General features: G+C 35.7%; 1 protein-coding gene across 3 annotated transcripts in view; it reads right to left on the bottom strand.

The window, feature by feature from the left end:
- Positions 1–21,820, bottom strand: part of LOC127569467 (target of Nesh-SH3-like) — a 232,237-nt gene that overhangs the window by 125,996 nt on the left and 84,421 nt on the right. The window contains exons 12-16 of one of the 3 annotated variants that reach the window (XM_052014150.1): positions 21,627–21,695; positions 20,311–20,379; positions 19,288–19,377; positions 14,083–14,172; positions 11,976–12,056 (exon numbers count right to left, since the gene is read on the bottom strand). In XM_052014150.1, coding sequence (XP_051870110.1) covers positions 11,976–12,056; positions 14,083–14,172; positions 19,288–19,377; positions 20,311–20,379; positions 21,627–21,695 — 399 coding nt within the window. The remainder of the gene's footprint in view (positions 1–11,975; positions 12,057–14,082; positions 14,173–19,287; positions 19,378–20,310; positions 20,380–21,626; positions 21,696–21,820) is intronic. The other 2 variants (XM_052014151.1, XM_052014152.1) reach the window with 2 other exon arrangements.

Raw genomic sequence — 21,820 nt, 5'->3', positions numbered from 1 at the left:
ATTGATGTTGTGCCCAAATAAAGATTCTTCACTTTAACTTGCCCATTAAACCCCAAACACTATTGCTCGTCACTAAGCACTGTGCTTCATGCAAACGATTTAGTGAGATCCTTGATGAATGCCATGACTTAAAGAAAAGGATGAATAAAGGGCAAATAAAGTATAATGACTTGATATATTCAAGCAATCTTTTCAAGGACAATAATGAATCTCAAAGTTAGATACTCCATTAAAGTGAAATTAACTGTGATCATCATGTCAAACAATTCTTACTTGTGTTTAATTAGACAATTTTATGAAGCAATCAATTTGCTTTACAAAAGCATCTAGATTTATCCCTTTTATGAAATGGTGACCAGAAAGCATAATTTCATTCAAAGTGTAGCACCCCAATTTGTCAGAAGGGCTTAATAAATATTGGTAAGGATGTTAACTAATAACATATATTGCTGGAGCGTATATGATAACTGGAAATAAGAATAAATGTGTGCCATATTTTTATTGATCTTTTAAAAGTATCTGAAATTCTGCAATGTAGCAATATTAAGCAATGCTACTGGAACGATGATAGAACACGAAAATCAGAGCCTGGCTCTGTGTTCAACCACAAAACAAGAAATAAGCAAGGCTATCTGAATATCATTTTATGTTTTGATCACAGAACTGATCTTTCTATTGATGGTTGGCAAACAATAAATTTGAACAAAGTGCACTGAATTGGTAAAAAGAGCAAATGGACACAATAAGTTGCAAGAAATGACAACCTATTTGTCATTTCATGAAAGAAAATTTATAGAACCTATTTTGAAGGAAACCATATTACAAAATTTATAAATGATTTTATTTGCACCACAGATGTGGACCAAGCCTTAATTATTACTTATTAACACCAATAAGGTAGCTGAAGCAATGAAAAATCATTCTCTTTATTGTGAATTAAACCCAAAGGAACAATTACAAAAACCTACAAATAATTAAGGGAGGCTATTAAACACAATTAGAGCACGTGAGATTGGGGGTAATATAGCAGTGTGGATGAACGATTGGCTTGTGAACAAAAAAGGTGTAAAGTTTTTTTTTGGAATGGATGACTGTGAATAGAAGGGGACTGCAGGGATCACTGCTGGGGCACCAGCTGTTCATAATCTATATTGATTTGGATGAGGGTATACTGTATGTATAATAAACCTGCAAGTTTTTGCTCCAATATATCCGAGTTCACATGATATAATACTGGATGGCAGTGTGAGTTGCAAGAGGCATGGTGCCTTTAGAGGAACATAAAAAACGTAAGTGAATGGGCGAGGACACGATAGATGGAATATAATGTGAAAGAATGTGAAGACATCAATTTTGGGAGTAAAAATAGAAAAACAGAATATATTTTTAAATGGTGGGAGATTGAAAGGCATTGGTATTAAGAGGGACCAAAGTGTATCACTGAAGTATACACAAATCTTACAAGACTTGATTGGATAGATACAGGAATGATCTTGACTGGGTTGCTTAGAAGAGATGACCCACTTGTTTCCCCCACACAATCCATTAATAACTGGCTAACTATAAACCCAAATGTAGGTGCAATCAAACCACATTGGTTAAACCCTAAATGGCAGCATCAAAACAAAATGCTTTCCCACAGTTAATGTGGATGGGTTCAGAAGCAGGACATGCAGTTCTCCAGTCTGGGGATTCATACTCTCCCTGGCCTCACTCTCCAGTGCTCTCTGGGCCACTCACATACATGTTGTCTGCACTCTTTGTGCTTCACACAACTGACCCTTGCCTGATCCATTTTGGCACCCCATATGTTAATGTACATGACCCGACAAAGGATCATGAACCCCCAATTTGAAAAACAACTGCTCTAGAACCAAGGGTCACAGTTGCAAAATAAAGGCTTGGCCATTCAGGACAGAGTTGAGAAGAAACTTCTTCACTGAGAGAGTAGTGAATTGTTGGAATTCTACCCAGCAAGGCTGAGGAGGCTCCCACAATGAGCACACTCAAGATGGGGGTTGATAGAGTTTTGGATATTAGAGAAATCTAGGGTTTATAGACTTAGTACATTATAGTAGTGCTAAAATGAAGATCAGTCAGAAGCCCAAATACAAAGGAAGGGCCAACTGGCTTAACCTGCTTTTATTTCTTTCATACCAAATGCTGATTTTCTGCACAAATAAGTCATCAATGGTAAAAGAAAGGAACAGCTCAATGTCTTAAAGCGACAAAGCAGTCTCTGGAGAGAGCCTGCATTGTATGAACAGCAAAGAAGCAGGTGGATGAATGCACCAAAGTGCCAAGTAGGAGATAATAATGACAACTGATGATAAGGCTGTTTGGGTATTTAGGTTATTTTGTTCTTTGAAGTCTCTTCATGCTTTCCTCCACTAGTTCCTTCATTTTTGAAGAACTTGTTTTACCCTGAACCATGTTCAGCTATCCCCAGTACATTCAATCACTGCCAAATTCAGAAGTCAAAATGGTTCTGAATCCTGACCACTCAACACAATGTTTTAAAGTGTACTTATTCATATAGAGCAGTGCTTTCATGTAATAAGCAAACATATTAAAACACAGGATAAACAAAGATCAGCTGATCCAACCTATACAATCCTCACTTTATCTCCAAATCATAACTCCTCTCTCAGTAGTCATCAGCTCCCAAGAAAGAGAAATAATGGGGACCATTTTGGGAAAATAGGCTCAGAAATCCTTCTCCAGCCAAAATAATGCAGATGATGCAAGGTCTACTGAACAATGTTGTAGTGACAAAGGTGTACAATTCATCCTCAGAACAATGCACTGTGTAGGAGCAGCACAGTATAGTGTAAGGTAACTGAGCAGGAAATAAATTTCACTAAACATCTTATGCAGAGGGAAATGGACAGATGACATTTGGGTCAAAATGTCATCTGTCCATTTCCCTCTACAGATGCTGCCTGACCCGCTGAGTTCCTCGAGCAGCTCATCTTTTGTTCCAGATTCCAGCATTTGCACTCTCTTGTGTCCTCACGAAACATCTTAATTTACTTCACTCGAAAATATATTCTGTTGATTAGAAATCTACTCTAATTGTCTGCTGGCCAATAAAACATTCTAAGGTTAAGGATGCTAATTTCTAACTAGGCATCCAGATCTTCTGATTTTTAATTTCAGGCAAGAAAATGAAATTGACACTAACAATGGCATTTACATTTGTGAATAAGGCAAGAGAATTGGTACACTGAAAGAATCAAGGCTAGTTTATGTTTCTCATTGAGAATACCTTTGAATTGTTTTGGCTCCATTGCATCATCATTAGATAATTTTAAAGTGTTGACAGTTGGACTGCTCAAGTATGGTTTCCCAAGTTCTGGAACTTATTCAAAGAATACAAACACAGCATTTCTTTAATCAGCTGGACTATTTTGCATGGTATCAAACAAGATAGATGACAAATGTAAAAGCTTACAGCACACCTAATTCATAACCACATAGATAGATGCAGAGCAATGGCCAAGCATGACAGAATACATTGATCAAGCTAAGCAGTCCTCTGAAGTAATCTGAAGCATTCAAACTTCACTTCCATGCAAAATCAACACTTAACATTTTGATTCATGCAAATTGGCATTGAAACCTGTCTAAAGCTAAATTATTTCATTTCAAAACATGAGAATTTCTTAATAATGAAAATTAATTTTAAGTGGTTTGGCTTGTCAAAATGATCCTAATGTATTGCACGGTGTGACTATATATTGGCTTAATAATGCACTTTGCCACTTTTCATCTTTCAAGAGCATGAAAGCACATAGACAATGTGTCTGCATTCCAGTGGTGAACAGAACAAGGAAGTGTGCACCCATGCTATAACATATCTACATACTACCTGAAATCTGTTTCCGTTGTGTAGTATCAAATTCATAAATTGTATTTGAGGTGGTGAAAATTGAATTGGTGGTAGGTTCAACCACACGTTCTGCAATTTAGTCAAAACAAAAAACAAATTCTGTGAAAACATGAGAATAGTATACCATGCAGCCCCTTAAGTTTGCAAACAGCATACAGTAAGAATATGGCTGAACTTTTAACTTAATTCAACTTTCCTATTCCATTTCAGTACTTTTTTGTTTCTCATACTGCCCAAAGCTCTACTGCACTCAGTCTTTAATAGATTTATTAACTGCACATCAACAGACCAGAGAACTATTAATGCTCACAACCAAAAGATCATTTTACTTTCTGAACAGCAAACAGGTGCAGGGTATTAACAATAGATTTGAGTGTGTGAAAGAGAAGAAAAGCACAATATAATGACTGAATGATACACTTTCTCTAAATGTCTACAAAATGGGATCAGAATAATATGGTTTAGGAAAGAATGCAAACGAATTTTAACATAAATACAATTTAGTGGTGACATTAAATTTTGACATATGTTTCCATTGCAAGTCATTTCGGGCAAGTCCAATTTTTTCCACAGTGACGTCCTTTGAGACTTGTGAAAATATCACAATTGATACAAATGGTATTACACACATGAATAGCTTTCACTGCAAGATTCATCCCAATGGAAAATTAATTACTGACACCATTCATGAGTCATAGTGCATAGTTTCAAGACTAGAGGAAATGTGAACTAAAATGGCTTGAGGGTTCTTTTTAAAGGAAATAACAGTCACACGATGAACAGTCAATTAAGGCTCCTGCGTAAATAAGCAACATTGCTCTGAATATCCAATACAAAAGGCAACTCATGTTTCGACTCTAGATTTTGATTCATACACTCCTGCAAAGTACCTGGGTTATTTACCATACTAATTGACTGAAAAAGTACAATAGTGCAGCCTTAGTTCACTCAGTCAAAATTAATTAAATTCTAAAATTTTGCTTTTTAACCACATTTTATGCATTGTTACAGTTTCTTTATATTGCAGGAGAGCAATGCTGTACCTGCAATAATTAACTTTATCCAATACAATGCTAAGCAACAGATCCAGGGTTTTACAACCCATGTCCTACTACCTGGTTAAGCAAAAGAAATGGTAGAAACAAAATATCTAAACAGACCACTTTAATTACTTTCAATTTCCACTGCAAGACTCCACCACACACACACCAAAGATCTCCCTCTACAGATATTTTTTCCTCAGACTGGCATGTTGCAAGCAATTCTTCAGCATTTGATTTAAGATCCTTAGTCAGCCAAGGATGTCCCTCAACAGATGCTTCTGTCACCTTCCAGCAATTAATATGATCCTTCTCCTTAACCCTTAAAGTATTCTCTCAAGTAACTATTAAACTATTGCAGTCTTCTCCAGGATGACAATGACCTTGCTGACTAATTTCATGCCATGTTTTTTTTATGAATTTCCTTGCCCCTGCTACCATACTACATCCTATGCCAAGTTGATTTCTTTCCCAAAAGTTAGATGCTGCAAATATTAGATACCACTTGAAATTCCTCAAAATGAGTTAAACAGCTATAATTCCATTTTTGTAAAACATAACTGCATTTGCCCTTTGTTTCCAGAGGGAGTCGGCTCCAATTTCAAATCGATGACAAGTAGCTGAGTGATTATTCAAGTTATTAGTCAAGGACATAGTTGTTTTAACACAGCTTTGTCTTAGCAGCTAATATCACCAAGCAAAGCTATGGTGAGATCAGCTGGCTGAGATAATGAACATAAAAAAATAGGAGCAGAAGTATACACCCAGCTCTTTTGAACCTGGTCCACCATTCATTAGGATCATGGCTGATCTTCTAGCTCAGTATCATTTTCAAGAAAGACCAGCATTTATGGACCATCCCTAATTGTCCTTGAAAATGGGTTGGTGAGCAACCTTATGATGAAGGTACTCGATTAGGCTGGGAGTTCCAAGATTTAGAACCAGAAATGAAGAAGAAACATAAGGATGGTTTGTGACTTGGAGGATAACCTGCAAATGACAGTTATCCATGCACTTGCTGCCCTTGTCTTCTTAATGGGTTGTAAGTTTGGGAAGTGCTGTCGGAATAGCCTAGGCCAGTAACTGCAGTGCAGTTTACACCTGTGGTACAATATGATCATGGTACATCACTGTTGGAAGAAAAGAAAGATTAGATGATGGATGAGGTGCCAATCAAGTGGGCTGCTTTGCCCTGGATGGTGTTGAGCTTTGAGTGTTGTTGGAGTTGCCCTCACCCAAGGACGTGCAGAGTATTCCGTCACACTCATAGTTGTGGTTTGCAGATAGTGGAAAGCCTCTAGTTGGGAGGCAAGCCACTCAAATCAGATATCCAGTCTCTGACCTGCTCTTCTAACTACATGATTAATAGAGATGAACGAGAAAGTTTCTGGTCGATTGTGACATCTCGAGAGTTAATGGCAGGGGGCTTGGCAGTTGCAATGTCATTGAATATCAAGGGAAGTTGGTTAAAGGAAGGTCATTTATAAAGCAGCCAAAGGAGGATATAGAACACCACCCTGAAGAATTCCTGCTCTGGGATAACTGACCTTTAGCAATCATCTTTCTTTGCAAATGGCAGGGTTCTAATCATTGGAGTGTTTTCCCCCTTAATACCCACTGGGTATTAGGGTTCATCAATGCCGCATTAGTCAAAAGCTGCCTTGATGCTAAGGGACTCACTCTCACCTTACCTCTAGAATTCAGCACCCTGTCCATGTTTGAACCAAGGCTGAGTTAACATCTGGAGCTGAGTGGCAGTGCAAAACCTAAATAAGGCAGGTCATTAGTGAGTAGGTGCTGGTTAGCAACACTGTTGAAGTCATCTTCCATCACTTTGCAACTGAGAGTAGAATGAGTGGCAATAATTAAGCAGATTAAATTAGCCCTGGTTTTTGTGAATACGACATACCTGGGCAAATTTCTGTATTTTCTGTTAAATGCCAGTAGTATTAAGCACACTGGAACACTTTGGCTGGATATATAACTAGTTATCAAGTGCTAATTTTCAGTACTACAGTCAAGTTGTAGTCAGGTTGCATGGTCTTTGTTGGATCCAGAGCTCTCAGCCATTTCCTGATGTCACATGGAGTGAATCAAATGAGTTGAAGATTATCTTCTGGGATGGTGAAGAACTAAGAGAAAGCCAAAATAAATGATTATCTTGGATCTTTTGGCTAAACACAGTGGTGAATATTTCAGTCTTATCTTTAGCATTTATATGTTTGGCCTTGCCGATGTTGAGGATGGAAATGTTTTTGGTGCCTCCTTCTGTTCTTAGCTGTTTAATTATCCAACACCATTCACAACTGGATAAGTCAGGACTGCAGAGTTGTAATCTGATGCACTGATTGTGGGATCACTTGGTTCTGTCTATTGCATGCTGTGTTGCTGCTTAGAATGCATGTAGTCCTGTGCTGCAAGCTTCACCAGGTTGGCACTTCACATTCTGTGCACCAGGTGCTGTGCTCAACCTGCCCATTTGCACTCCTAATTTAACTAGGGTTGATCCTCAGCTTGATTCCCTCAGCAGATTGAGGATTAAAATGATCGTAACAGACATGTAAATGCAGTGATTTCTGAAGATGCTAACTGTCCACATCACCTCATAGTATTGACCTGTCAGACTGGTTCTGAGTCTGTACTATTTAGAAACATTGAAAAGCCACACAACAGGATGGAGGTGCACTTAATGTGCAATCCACAAGGAATGCACATTGGTCACTTCTACTAACGCTATCATAAACAGATGCATTTGCAGCAAGTAGACTATTAAGGATGTGATTGTGTAGGCTTATCCCTTGTGTGGCTCTTTGTTGCCTATTGGAGATCCAGTCCAGAACTCTGTCCTTCAGGACTCTGCAAACTTGGTTTATGGTGGTAATACTATGCCACATTTGGCGATGGTCATTGAAGTCCCCTACCTGAGTATTTATAGTATTTATACTGATATTAGCCTATGATACAATACATCATTGTTGAAGAAAACAAACTTATCTATTCAATTAATTTTACTACCTGTGAATTGTTTGTAATCCACATTATCAGGTGCTGAAGTTGTGGGTGAATTGATGAAAAATTCATCTCTGGAGGATGGTTCCTCATGCTCTGTTTTTTTTTTACCCAAATAAAAGAAAACACTTTTTAATAGATTTGAAAAAAAATTCTTCATATTGGGAACAATGTCGTTTCTCAAAGTTGATTGAAAAGCTTCAAATGGCCAAAGGAGCACAATTCATGCAAACCGTAGACAAACTACATTTTAGATTAGAAATCATGTAACAACTATACCAAAATACCATTAAAGTACAATGCATGAAATCCATGCTGCAAGTAAAATACTTCGCACTAGTTCTGTGATTAAAGCAGAAGGCACGGAAATAAAAAAAATACACATAATAATCTGCAAAGAGGAAGTAATCAGCTGAACAAGACACAACATGGATGACGAATGTAGACCTTCCAAGCAATGGTTCACCTTGATTTTAAATAACGTGTAGTGCCCAAGCAAGATAGACTTTAATTATGATTGAACATGAATGCTCACTTGCATGCTGTTTGCTGACCAGTGCACTTCGCAAAAGCATACTGATTTACCACTACATTGAAAAAAGCCATTGACCAGACAATATACTTTGTGCTAGAACATGCTCACATGACATGGACAAATTTTCGAGCAGTGACTAATACAATATTGCATTGATTGCGTATGTATTTGAATATAATATGCACAATGGAAATGCTCATTTCAGTATCTACAGCAAAACAGCTTTCCATGCTCTATCCAAGTAGCTACCTGTAAACCACGTTGTGTCCATGACATCAGGTTTGGAAACCATATTTGAACTGGATGGAAATGAACTAGTACTGGAAGGAAGCTCTGTAATGTCATTCACAGAAACAAAGAAAAATACCTGTAATTGCAAATATTATATGATACCAAGTAGTTTCAATGGAAGAACATATGAGCATAAATAATGATACAAAAACACCCTCACACTCACCCAGTCTGTCCTAAGCAAAACTGGTATTTCAATAATCATATCATATATATTCCAGTTAAAATTTAATGTCCATATTGTTTGCTCTATAACAATAATCTGATGCAGGCATAACTTGATATTCACCATGAAAAACAATTCTGGTAAATGCAGTGTTAAAGTTGGCACAATATAAATACTTCGCTACAGATGCTGGATCATAAAATATGCTCTGCAACACTATTTACGTTGCATATTATAGCACACTGTCTTATCAATGCATTTCAAGCCAAAATACTCATGTCCAAATAAAGAAACTCTGCATGTTCTTCAAAAGAGGCAGTAGTATGATACAGCCATTGACAGACTACCTGTGAAACTCTCCACATCCATAGAAACAGATTCAGGAATTGGATTGACAGAGGAGGTGCTGAAGGATCGTATTTTAGGGTCTGTAATGCATTTCAGAGAAAGCAAATAAAACTGAAAATTCACGAAATGTAGTAAAAATCAAACACATTATTTTTATAGGTGACATACAGCACACATCAATCCACTAGAGTGAAATCCATACAAACTGCGCAAAAAGAGTGACAGGCAGAGGTTTGAGGCAATAACCAGTCTCCTGGGGGAGTAGATCTGAATTTGCAACATAGGGAAGAAGCTGACAAATTGTCCTTTCCCAGAAATGAGGAAGGTAAATACAGATGGATAACAAGAGACACACATGCACTTCCCACTGTCATACACATTCATGGAAAACTGATTAAAAGCGACAACTCATACAGCAGAACAAGACAGAATAGCCACATTCATGCAGTGTTCCTTACAATCTCATAATAACCCAGAGTTCTTATAGCTAATGAAAAACCCTGAAGAGGCATGGTAATATGCTATGGAAATGGAACATTTTTTTCCTCCTTTTTTCGTATCTTTATGCTCAATTGTTGGTGATCCTTTCCCTTTTTAATTCAAGCTGGCATTCTTATCCTCTGACAAACCCAGTTCAACCACATATTCATCATCTTCTCCTTCACTTCATGCTGCTGCTTCCCCCATAAATTATTCTGATATTCTCCTTCCCCTGTGGTTGATGGTTTTTTTCCCCATTTGCTTCTTGCTGCTTTGGTCTTCATCTATCTGCACTGTTACTACAACTCTTTTTGGACATGGAGCCCCATTAGATCCTGATTCCATAATAATTCTTAAAATAGGTTGTAGTCAGATGTAGTCAGTGCAGGAAGAAGCCAGGAATTGTACTGCAGGGGAAAGCAAAAGCAGTGATGCATTTTGGCTCTGAAACAATGGAAGTGCTTCAATGAACATCAGAATATGAAGAAATAATTCTTACATTCTAATACAAAAGCCATGACATGGCATATACCAGAAACCTGAAATAAAGGCAATAAAATGACTGAAATAGTATGTCAAGCAGCATTTGTATGGAGAGAAACAGAGTCAATGGTTAAGATCAACAAAACTACATCAGGACTGGGCATAGAGATAATCACATTTCAACGTGCAGTGAAAAGGGAGGAGGGAAGAAAAGAACAAAAAGACAAGATAGGATAAAAGGCAGGAGAAATTACACAGCAAAAGGGGTGAAAAGATGGTAACAAAGCCTTGGAGGAAGTAAAAATGTAGAACAATTATATAGAACTGTCAAAGGAATTAATGAGAATGCTGGGAACCAGAATAAAAATGCAGGAATGCTGATTATCTGAAATTGCTGAACTCAGTGTTGAGTCTGGAAGGCTACGATGGACCTTCTCAGAAGAAGATGTGTTGCTCCTCAAGCTCATTTACATAAAATATTTACTTTGTTTTGCTCTCCAGACCTCCTAAGTACTTCTGGTATTTTCTGTTTTATCTGGCATTTTATTATTTTGATCAAAAGTCCAAATGCCAGAACAAAGGATTGTGGGTCAGTTCATAAACAATGCTTTGAGGATAGCAAAAGAAATAGTATCCTTGCTCCAATGTATATTTCAAGAATATTGTTGATATACAACTTAATGTTCAAAAGCAAAACTTACACTGGTAAAACAATGCAGCACTTCAAGATGGATAGAATTTACTTACTTTACTAACTTATTTTCTCTAGTGCTGCATCCCCCTTACAAGCTATTATATTTCATGCAGCAGCAAGTAAATTATTTGTGAAACTAATTTTTATGGTTAATAATTACAAACTAGACTTGTTGAAGAATCATTTACACCACACGTTAGTATCACTTAACAAGGAAATTTTCTATAAGCAGCAGTGTTCAGTCCTTGTTCAAAAGCTCCAAATGTTCGAAATTATTATAATAGCAGAATTATTGAGATGTAATATACAAATGTACAAGATGGAATTATAATTTATACACCCTTACTTGAAAAGGGCATCTGCTACTGAACTGTAAATGCAGACAATAATTACGGTTTCTATAATTCATGATTGGCAAGATGATAACAGCTTCAAATACAACACGATGGTGCATCGATGTAGTACAAACAACAAAAGCATAGCATCCACAATCTTTCATGCAGTTCAATCACAAGTTAAAGATAAGTGTAAAGTAAGAAAAAAAAATCAGCTATTGTCTTCTGTGTCTTCAAAAAAACCTGTTCAAAAGAACCCACATGAAAATGTATGTGAACTTATCTACAATTTTCAAAAGGAATGCTGCACAGAATTGGCATACATAAAGGAGGAGGATTAAAATTTTTTTTTAAAAAGGGAAGAAAATATAGTTTGTGTAATTTATATTTTTTGGTATGAGTTGAATGTGGAAAACACAGCACGAAATGTAGCAATGACGCAGTATAATTCAACCCAAGCGAGGTTTGTGGACCAACTACTTTTTTGGAAAAAAATACAAATACCTTTTATGCAAATACTCCCAGAGTGACTAGATGTATTATATCCTACTAACTGAGAAAAACAATTCATGCTCTCATTGAAAACTATCATGATTACAAATGCAGATGAATATAACAAAAATGATGCTATTGAAAGGTGAAATATAATGCATGCATTACAATGAAAAAGACATCCTAAATTTTTATGCATCACTGAACTACCTGTGAATTGTTGTGTATCCGTGTCATCAGGTTCAGATGTTGGTTCGAAAAGTTTACTGCTTGTAGGTGACATCTCAGGTTCTGTAATTTATTTCAGAGAAAATAAACAAGATGTTCTGTGATCATGCATGTTAACTGATGCATGATTACCATGGTAAAAATCAAACAGAATAAGCAGTTTGGCAATGCAGTTAACTGGTGCAGATTAATGGGTTTGAAATGAGAAAAGGGAAGAATTTTATCTATGGCCTTATAACATTGTATGTGAAATGAGAATTCTAGTAAAAAAGATACAATTGAAGTGGAGTTGAATAAAAAATATTTCTGTAATAGAAATAGGAACAATACTTTTAAGAATGATTTCTCCTAGTTAAAAAGAATGCATTTACAAAATCTTCACAAATCTTCCCATATTCTGGGTACAGAGTCACGACACAAAGCAACTGGGGAAAACCCACTGCTTGTTAAAGATGACTTTTAAACATCTTCAGAAAATGAATAAAGATAATGATCTACAAATCGAATATATTAATACAGATATTGCTCAAGACTAAATATTTTTAGTGGCATACCATAAGCCAATGAGTAATGGCAATTCCTGATAGTTCAACATTTTGTTTGGTTACAATTGGGATCAAGAATACATTTCACAAAATCTTTGTTTCAATTTCTAATATCTGACAGTTCCACAGTAGAGTAGGTGGTATATCTAGTCTTACATGGAAAACCACATCAGTTGTTGTGGAATATTCCTAATCAATGGAGATTAGATGTACTGACAGAGTGTTGTGTTCACGTAATTGAACTTTTCAATATAAACCAAAGGAGATTGAATACAATTGCTCGTCACCCAGCCTTTGGAATGTAGTGCCCAATTCTGATCCCTCTATGATGACTGACAAGGTGGCCTTGAAAAGATGCCACAAGAATGATATCTAGCTTAAAGAACGATACCATGAATTATTTATTTTGTAGTACCATAAAGTAAGTGAGGTCACATAATGAGTCTAAAGGGCCTGATAGCAAACCTATTTATAGAATGGTGCAATTTAACAGATTGGAGAACAACAGGGAACACGAGTTTAAACTCTATACAAACAGGAATAGAGCAGACATTATGCAATTCTTCTTTTCCTGGGGAACGGTGAGCTTCTAGAAAATACTACTGATTAAAGTAGTAAACACTGACTCACTTCAGCCTTTAAGAGTGAGCTTATACACTGTTGAGAGGGCAGAAATCGTATCCTACACAAGAACCCTTGTTCAATGTGATCTCCGAGACTGGAATATTGCTCTCTGATGCAAACAAGAGTAATTTTTCTCTAATTGGCCAATTTTACTCTATTTTTTATTGTAGAAGATACAAGATGGTGAAAGTGAAAGAGGATGCCCCAAACCCAAGATTGTTTTATATTTTACTGAGTTCAATTTTGTAAATTTGCACATATACTTATTACCATCTTGTTTGATATTTTAAATTCACAGTGGAAAATGGTAGCAAGCCAGTTTTCCTACTGGGAAGAGGGGGGTTAATGCAAGGTTATTTTTGTAACTTCTGAAGATGCATTTAAACACCTCCGGTTGAGACCTGGATGCGTATTACCTGCCCACCAATTGGTGAAATAGTCACTTTACATGGAGAGAGTTAAAAAAGAACAAAACTCTTAAAACCAAAGGTACAAAATTTATATCTATAAAGTGAATGTGCATCAAGCATGACAGTTCTAGTCTGGTCCAAGAAATATTTTGAAATATTCCTTCAAATTTGTTGAGCACTGTACTTCTCACTTCCATGCAGGATTTTAGTGACCACATATTGCACTTCATGCAAATAAACTGATTAAATATGAGACAATCATACTGTTTTTCAATTTCAAAACATTCCATTAGATTAATTCTTAACACAACTGCAGTATTTTTGCATTGGACATGCAATACATCAGGTGTCAAAACACTCAAGAGCATGAAATCATGAAATTCCAAACCGTAAAAGCTGAGAAAGTATTAGAACTGACATGTGAGGGCACATAAACAACCATATAACATGCAATTTGCTGCAGCTGTCCAAGAAAAATCTCACATCCATGTTAGCTCTTGTTACAACTACCTGAGAACTGCTTGGTTTCCACGGAATCTAATGCAGATGTAGTGTCTGAGATGTTTAAAAATGAATTGCTGGAGGATGGCAACTCAATTTCTAGATGATACGTGGGAAAGAACAAATATTTTTCATGAACATTTTAAAATAATAGTAATACTGCAAATTTGGTGGTCAAATCATTGCCAACATCACCATTATAATGACATCGCAATAAAAACAAAGCTGATTTAAATAATGAACTCTATCCCCCTTTTTCAGGCTTTTTTGAGGTACTAGACAGGGCTGCCCTTTAAGTCCTTTACTATTTGATATTGCCTTGGAACCCTTGGCAATTGATCTTCGTGACTCTTCCAACATATCTGGCATTATTCGTGGAAATGGGATGCATTATATGCAGATGACCTGTTACTTTATATCTCTAACCCTGAGAAATCCATCCCTGCAGTATTATCACTGCTTGCTCAGTTTAGTGGTTTTAGTGGTTTCTCTGGCTATAAATTAAATCTTAATAAGAGTGAGCTTTTCCCATTAAATATGCAAGTTCCAATCTATAGGCAATCACCATTCAGATTAGTGACTGATTATTTTACTCATTTGGGTGTTAAAATTACCAAGAAGCATAAGGACTTATTTAAAGTTAACTTTTTACCCTTAATTGATCATGCTAAACAATTACTTACTAAATGGTCCCCATTGTCCCTATCACTGATTGGTTGAATCAATGCGGTTAAGGTGACTATTTTACCTAAACTTTTGTATTTATTTCAGGCAGTTCCAATCTTTATCTCTAAATCCTTTTTTGATATCATTGATTCTAAAATTCTTTCATATATATGGCAGAATAAAAATCGAAGGTTAAGTAAGAAATATATACAGAAATTAAAAAAGGATGGCGGTATGGCTTTGCCTAACTTTAGATTTTATTATTGGGCAATTAATATTCTATATCTAATTTTTTGGACACAAGATTTAGATGTAATTCAATGTCCACGATGGGTGAATCTCGAGCGTGAGTCAGTGCAAGGGTTTTCATTGGCATCTATTTTAGGGGCCTCACTCCCCTTTGCACTTACTAAATTGAATAAACAAATGATTAATTCAATAACTAAACATACAATACAAATTTGGTTTCAATTTTGTAGATTTTTTGGATTGAATAAATTTATCTTATCAAGTCCTATTCAATTTTTCTTACAACCATCTAGAATTGATTTAGCTTTTTCTTTATGGAAAACGAAAGGAATAACACGTTTTTGTGATCTATTCATTGATAACTGTTTCTTGTCTCTTGAACAGTTGTCCAATAAATACAATTTGCCTAGATCACTTTTTTTTAGATATTTATAGATTAAAACTTTTTAAATGTTACTTTACCTACTTTTCCGATACCATATCAAATTGAAATTACAGAAAAAATGTTAGGTTTTAACGCTTATCAGAAGGGCTTGATAGAAATAATTTATGATCTGATTATGAAAATACAGATATCTGATAAAATTAAGAATGAATGCTAAAGAGAACTTCAGATACTTTTACCTATAGAGACATGGAATAAAATTCTCCAATTAGTTAATACTTCTTCAATGTGTGCTAGACACTGTTTGATACAGTTTAAGGTGGTTCATAGGACCCATATGTCTAAGGATAAGTTAGCTCGTTTTTATAACCATTTAAATCCTATATGTGACAGATGTAATTCTGAGGTGGCTTCCCTGACACGTATGTTTTGGTCCTGCCGTCTTTTGGAAAAAATATTGGAAAGACATTTTTGATATTATTTCAGTGGTACTGAGTATTGATTTACAACCTCATCCTATTACTGCAGATTTTGGGTGACCAATGATGGATTACAGCCATTTATCTGCTTCAGCTTGTTGTATGATTGCATTTGTTACATTAATAGCCAGGAGATCCATTCTATTTAAATGGAAAGATCCTAAACCTCCTACTACATTCCAATGGTTTTCCCAAACTATAACATGTTTAAACTTAGAAAAAATTAGGAGTGGTACTATTGATCCTTCAGTTAAATTTGAAGAAACTTGGAGCCCATTTATCCAGCATTTTCATATGATGTAAGTTGACCTTTTCCGAATCCTTTTCAATAACTTCTATTCGAATATAGAGGAGCGGAGTTAATGACATAATAATGCTTTTAACTGAAGAAATGTGACAGCCTAGTTTTTGTTTAGTTCTTGGTTCGTTTTTGTTTATTATTACTATTTTTTTTTGTTTTGTTACTTTTTTTATTTTTGGTTTTTTTTTCATATAATCAAATTTCTTTTTAAATCTTTCTCACGTTCAATTATCAAGAGATTGGGAGGTTCAGATTATATATTTTACTCTTTGTGTCTGTATATGTTAACTGTTATTATTGTAATCCCGATCGCTTTGTATCATGTGCATAATTACTATTGTTATGTTTATTAATTTGAAATTTAATAAAAAGATTGAAAAAGAAAGAAAGAATTAATGCACTCTGTGCCTGGACCAAACTAAACTCTACTAACAATGTGGTTAATTGACTTCAAAAATATTTGAGACACTGTAATGATTCAAAAATGACAAATCAAAAATATATCAATGCATTTCAATGTATTCTTCCTTTGGCATTCCACAGCTATCATAAATGCTAGAGTGGCTTACATAATATTTAAAAATATCATCAGCTGTCATTGGTCTTTGCAAAACGCAAGTGTATGCTTGATCATCATTTCATTAAATTCCAGCTCGAGGATTGAATTGTCAATAAACAATATGCTAATTCAAAACTTGTCACAAGATACATTTCAAACTATGTTTATCAAAGGTCTTAAACATAGTAAAGAATAATAATATGCCAGTGATGAATATGCCTTCTTTTGGAAGATTACAATAGTAATTGCTGCTCTTGCCTTGGATGCAAAATTTCTCTTTGTGATTTTACCAACTAGAGGATGAGCTACGATCTAATAGATGTAAAACCTCTGGTCCAATTGATGAATGAATATACAAAATGTCTGCTTCTCCCTTTGAATATAATTAAAAGCACAGAAGCTGAAACTTCCCAGCTTTTTCCTTGATTATCCCAACATATATCTCCCCATGCAATCCGGTGTGTTCATGAGGTAGATCCTATTTCTACTCTCTTTCAGTATTCAGAACAGAGATTTTTGCGTGAAAGATTTTCTTATAACTTTTTATTCATTTGGATATACACATTATTCTAATGAAAGCATATATATGTTGCATAGCATTTATTTCCTATACAATGTCAAAGTTTACACTGTTATACAGAGAGATTTGAATTGTAGTTTTCCAATGAAACCATTAGGTCGAGTCACGATCTCTTGGAAAAACTATTGTTGAAATTCCACCACATAATTACTCCCTCTCAATTAATCACATTTTGCTATATCCTTTCATTGCACTGGGAATACCTAATGAGAAAAATTATCATCTCAATAGATTCTTTGTCACCCTTTCAATGGATTCATTCTTCACACGCTATATCAGGAGCTTTCATGGATTGAAACTACAGCCATGGATTGAAATAAATTTGGCAATTCCATAAAATGGTTGCATTTTATAGAGAGCAAGAATAGTGGACCAGTGACATTACTTTATGCAATGTCAAAAATGTGACTCCCTGAATTCAACTGGAAATGAAAGTCTTGCCTTTCCTTACTGTAGGACAACTCAAACTGCTTCACAGCCAGCTAAGTACTTCTAAAATGCAGCTACTGCAGTAATGCTCGGATCACTGTAGTCAAAGCAAGGTTCAACAACAATAATATGATAAGAACCAGATTTTTTTTTCCATGATGTCCGTTCAGGGATAATTATTGGCCACTGGGAGAACTATCCCTGTTCTGGATCTTTTACATCCAATGGACAGGAGAGATGGAGCATCAGTTCATTATATCATCTGAGAAACTACAACTTCCTTAATACATCAATAGCATCATCTCAAGTCTTTGAGTTGGGTGTTGTAGCAATAAGCTTCTGCCTCCGAAATGAAAGTGATACAATTTAATAATGGCTGCAGTTTCAGAACAGAATCTGTGTTGTACAAAGAAAGCATCCATTCAGGGAATTAAAAAAAAACTCCCAAGGTAGGGGCTTTCATATAGCACTGTTTACTTCAATATTATGTGATTAAAAATGGGCATGATTCCAAGCAAAAACTGATAATGACTATTTCTGGTTCATTTCACATCACAACAGAAACATGACCTTCCTCTTCCTACTGTGAGGCATCAACACACATCTTTTGGAACTCTGTGGGAGAAGTGCACCACATTGTCCCTGGAATCATTGGTTACTCCTACATAGTTAGGTTCTGCCCACAGACACCAAAGAAAGGCCCATTACTACCCACACTGGCCATAACCTACCACCTCTCAACAGCCCCAGTCAGCCATGGCCCCAATCCCCCAATTAACCCAGGCCATAATTCCTGCCACTGCAGACTGCCAATGTACTGAACTCCCCAATGGAACCCTGATCTGCACAACTGATCTAAGATGCTGATCTTGGGCCAGCAAAAGATCTCATACCCACTGTGGCCAAAGCCACCAATGCCCAGATGCCAATTTTCAATGGCTAAAGCATTCTATACCATCCAGCAAGACCTTCTTTAATTGATGATGCATAATCCCACACCCAGTTCTGATCTCCTGATGGCTGACGCTGTTCTCATCAGATCTCGATCGGGCCTTTAGTTATCACCCCCAATTTTCAAATCCAGCCTCAGTGTCACTAAATTCTTAATAATCTGTAGTGGTCCTGTTTCAGAAACGAGTGCTGGCCATCAGTTTTGAGGCCTGCACAACTGATCATTGAGTAAGGCAAGCCTCAGGGAATCAGCTGGTGGGTGTTTCTTCTAAATTGACATCGAAGTACTTTAGTAGCATTCTGCTATAACTAATGAATTTATCAATAAATAACATAGTTAATTCATGCATATTTCCTTCTGCCTGTTATTTGTTTTCAAAAATATTAAAATCATACAAACAATAACTGATTCACTTGCTTTGAAAAGCATCCTGTAATCCCGCCCTACACCATGGCAGACACACCAGTATTTGTATTTCAAACTACTCTAACCATAGCAATTGACAATGAAACATGTCAATCTTTTGGAGTTGTCATACTAATAAGCTGTACATGTTGAAAGTCATAAATATTTTCCTTCCATGCACAAACTGATCTACTGCATATAGAAACTACCTGGAAGATCCTGATTGCCCACATCAGCATGGTCAGAAGTTGTTCTTAATGCAATGAATGGCATAATGGTGGGTGATGGTGTCTCAGGTTCTGCAATGCATTTTAGAAAAGGAGGTTGAAACATTTTACTGATCAAGTTAGGAAATAATATAATCAAAATGGGATAAACTAAAGCATTTATTTCCAGCAAGCCTAACTGATGTTTCAACAAACACACTGAACCATGCACTGAAGAATATAATAATAGTGTTCTGGCAAAACTTACATCATTCTGATGTGCTCTATTCAGCTTCCAGCTTACTAATTACACCATGTGCTTAATCAAAATATGTTGAATTTAATTTCATGCACGTTATTGGAACTTAGGTTGTAACACAACATGCAATTGACAGAACCTCATATGCAGGATTGAAGATTTTAGACGTTAATACTTTAAACCACCAACATGCAAACTTATGGGATGGTAGGATGCAGGTTCAAACATGTATTACTGCACACTATTGATTTTCCCATCCTGGTTGGGCTTCTATAAAAATGATGTAGTCCAGTTTTCTGTCCACATAGGAAGAGAGTACTGGTGTTAATGGATCATCACAGGTTCTTTTGCTCACATGTCTTTGTAGTTAATCCATAAAACAATCTGTTAGAGATTACCCATCCATCATCTCAGCTCAAGGCTACAGCAAGGCTCGACAAAAATAGGGAAAACAAAAAATGGACAGAATGCACCTCACACAGAAGATTGAAAAATATTACATCTAATTTACACGTATACAAGTTTCCCGAGGAAAGAATGTAGTTTGGAAAAAGCAATCTGATTTGTTGGTTCATGTTGAAGTACATGATAAGCAATAAATTTTACATTTCCAAATTTAGTGCATCAGATCCTAACACTTCTCCAGGGAAAACATTACGGATGATGACACTACTGACATTTTTTAATATATATATATAACTCAGAATGATAATGCGCATTATCTAATGAAATTATACACTCCTGTGTACACCGATTAACGTGACTACCTGTGAATTTATCCAAGGTATCAAGTTCAGAAGCTGTGCTTGGGGTGAGGAAACCAGGTAACTGAATTTCTATAATTTTCCAGAAAGAAAGCATAAAATTACTTAAGAGAACAATTCCTTGTAATGTCAATACTTTCCAATGAAGCAGAATTTGAGTACAGTGGATACACATTCTCATTGCTCAGCCATACCAATGAAAACAGAACCTTTAGTTCTTATTAAAGAAGTCATAGCAATCTGATCACAAAATACAATGATAAATTATGTTACATCATATTGCATAAACACCACATTACTACATAAAGCCATGCAGCATTACATGGGGAGATACAGATGCCAGATACCATTCTATATCCCTTTGATGGAAAGGAAATGGCATAACCAAACAATATTTATATTAAAGGTTTGCTGACATAAATGATAAAACATGAAAACGTGCATTAACCAGAAAATGAACTTCAAGCAAATATCACTACTAAACTGAACATAGAATATGCTTCCAAAATGCACCACAGATCACACTGAAGAACAAGTCAACAGAAGGAACACGTAAAAAAATATTTTCTTTGTTAGCCATTTGTGATGTCAGTCTAAGTACAAGGATGAAGAACAGCGTTGGCTTCACAAAAATTAAGAAACAGATAATATATTTAGCCAGATAGTACAGGGTGCTGGCTGTACTTTTCACTTCATGCAAGTATCACATTACTATGTTTTATTACTAAAAAGATGGAGCAAAAATATTTTTGCTTTCAACATTCACAGTCACTGACAACAAAGCACTCAATTAATACAATGAAGTCTAGTACTCTGACAAGTTAATAATTTCAGTGATTAATTTATTTCTGCATGATCCAAATATAATTGCATAGTTATATTCATGAAATCCATGCCACACAGCCAAAGGTTAAAAATCTCAAAAGCATAGCATTGAACATATTAATAAGTTCAAATAAATTGTATAATTTCTCATAAGAATTACTGCAATAACATAAATGAGGAAAACCAGATAACATCCCTATTTCAGAGGTATGTCTTTAAAAGCATCTGTTCCTGTGTTTTCTTGCATGCACTGGAAGTTCTTTTAATCAGTAGTTCATATTCTGAAGACATAGTGGATGGATCACTTCAAATTAAAATGTTTATATAAATGATTTGAAATAATGCCAAATATCGAGAGGGTATTTTTGGTTTTCTTTTGACTCTTATATGTACACGTAATTTATAAACAATCGCAGAAACTGTACTTTGACACATAATCCTAATGGAATATATTCATACATGCATTAAGTATGTGAAAAACACTGATGACTTACCTGTTCTGTCAGAATTAAACAGAGGCTTTGATGGGAAGGATGGACTGACTGAGGATGACAGCTTGGATTCTGTAATTCATAATGTAACAAATGACTGGAAAGGTAGCTGTTATTTAACTCACTTAAAACTAAATTGGTCTTAAAATTCTGTGGGAACTTGCCCTTATGTCATATCGTTATTCAGACAGAAAACC

Source organism: Pristis pectinata, chromosome 4, assembly GCF_009764475.1.
Source record: "Pristis pectinata isolate sPriPec2 chromosome 4, sPriPec2.1.pri, whole genome shotgun sequence".
Taxonomy (NCBI): domain Eukaryota; kingdom Metazoa; phylum Chordata; class Chondrichthyes; order Rhinopristiformes; family Pristidae; genus Pristis; species Pristis pectinata.
This window is presented reverse-complemented; position numbering and strand designations above follow the sequence as displayed.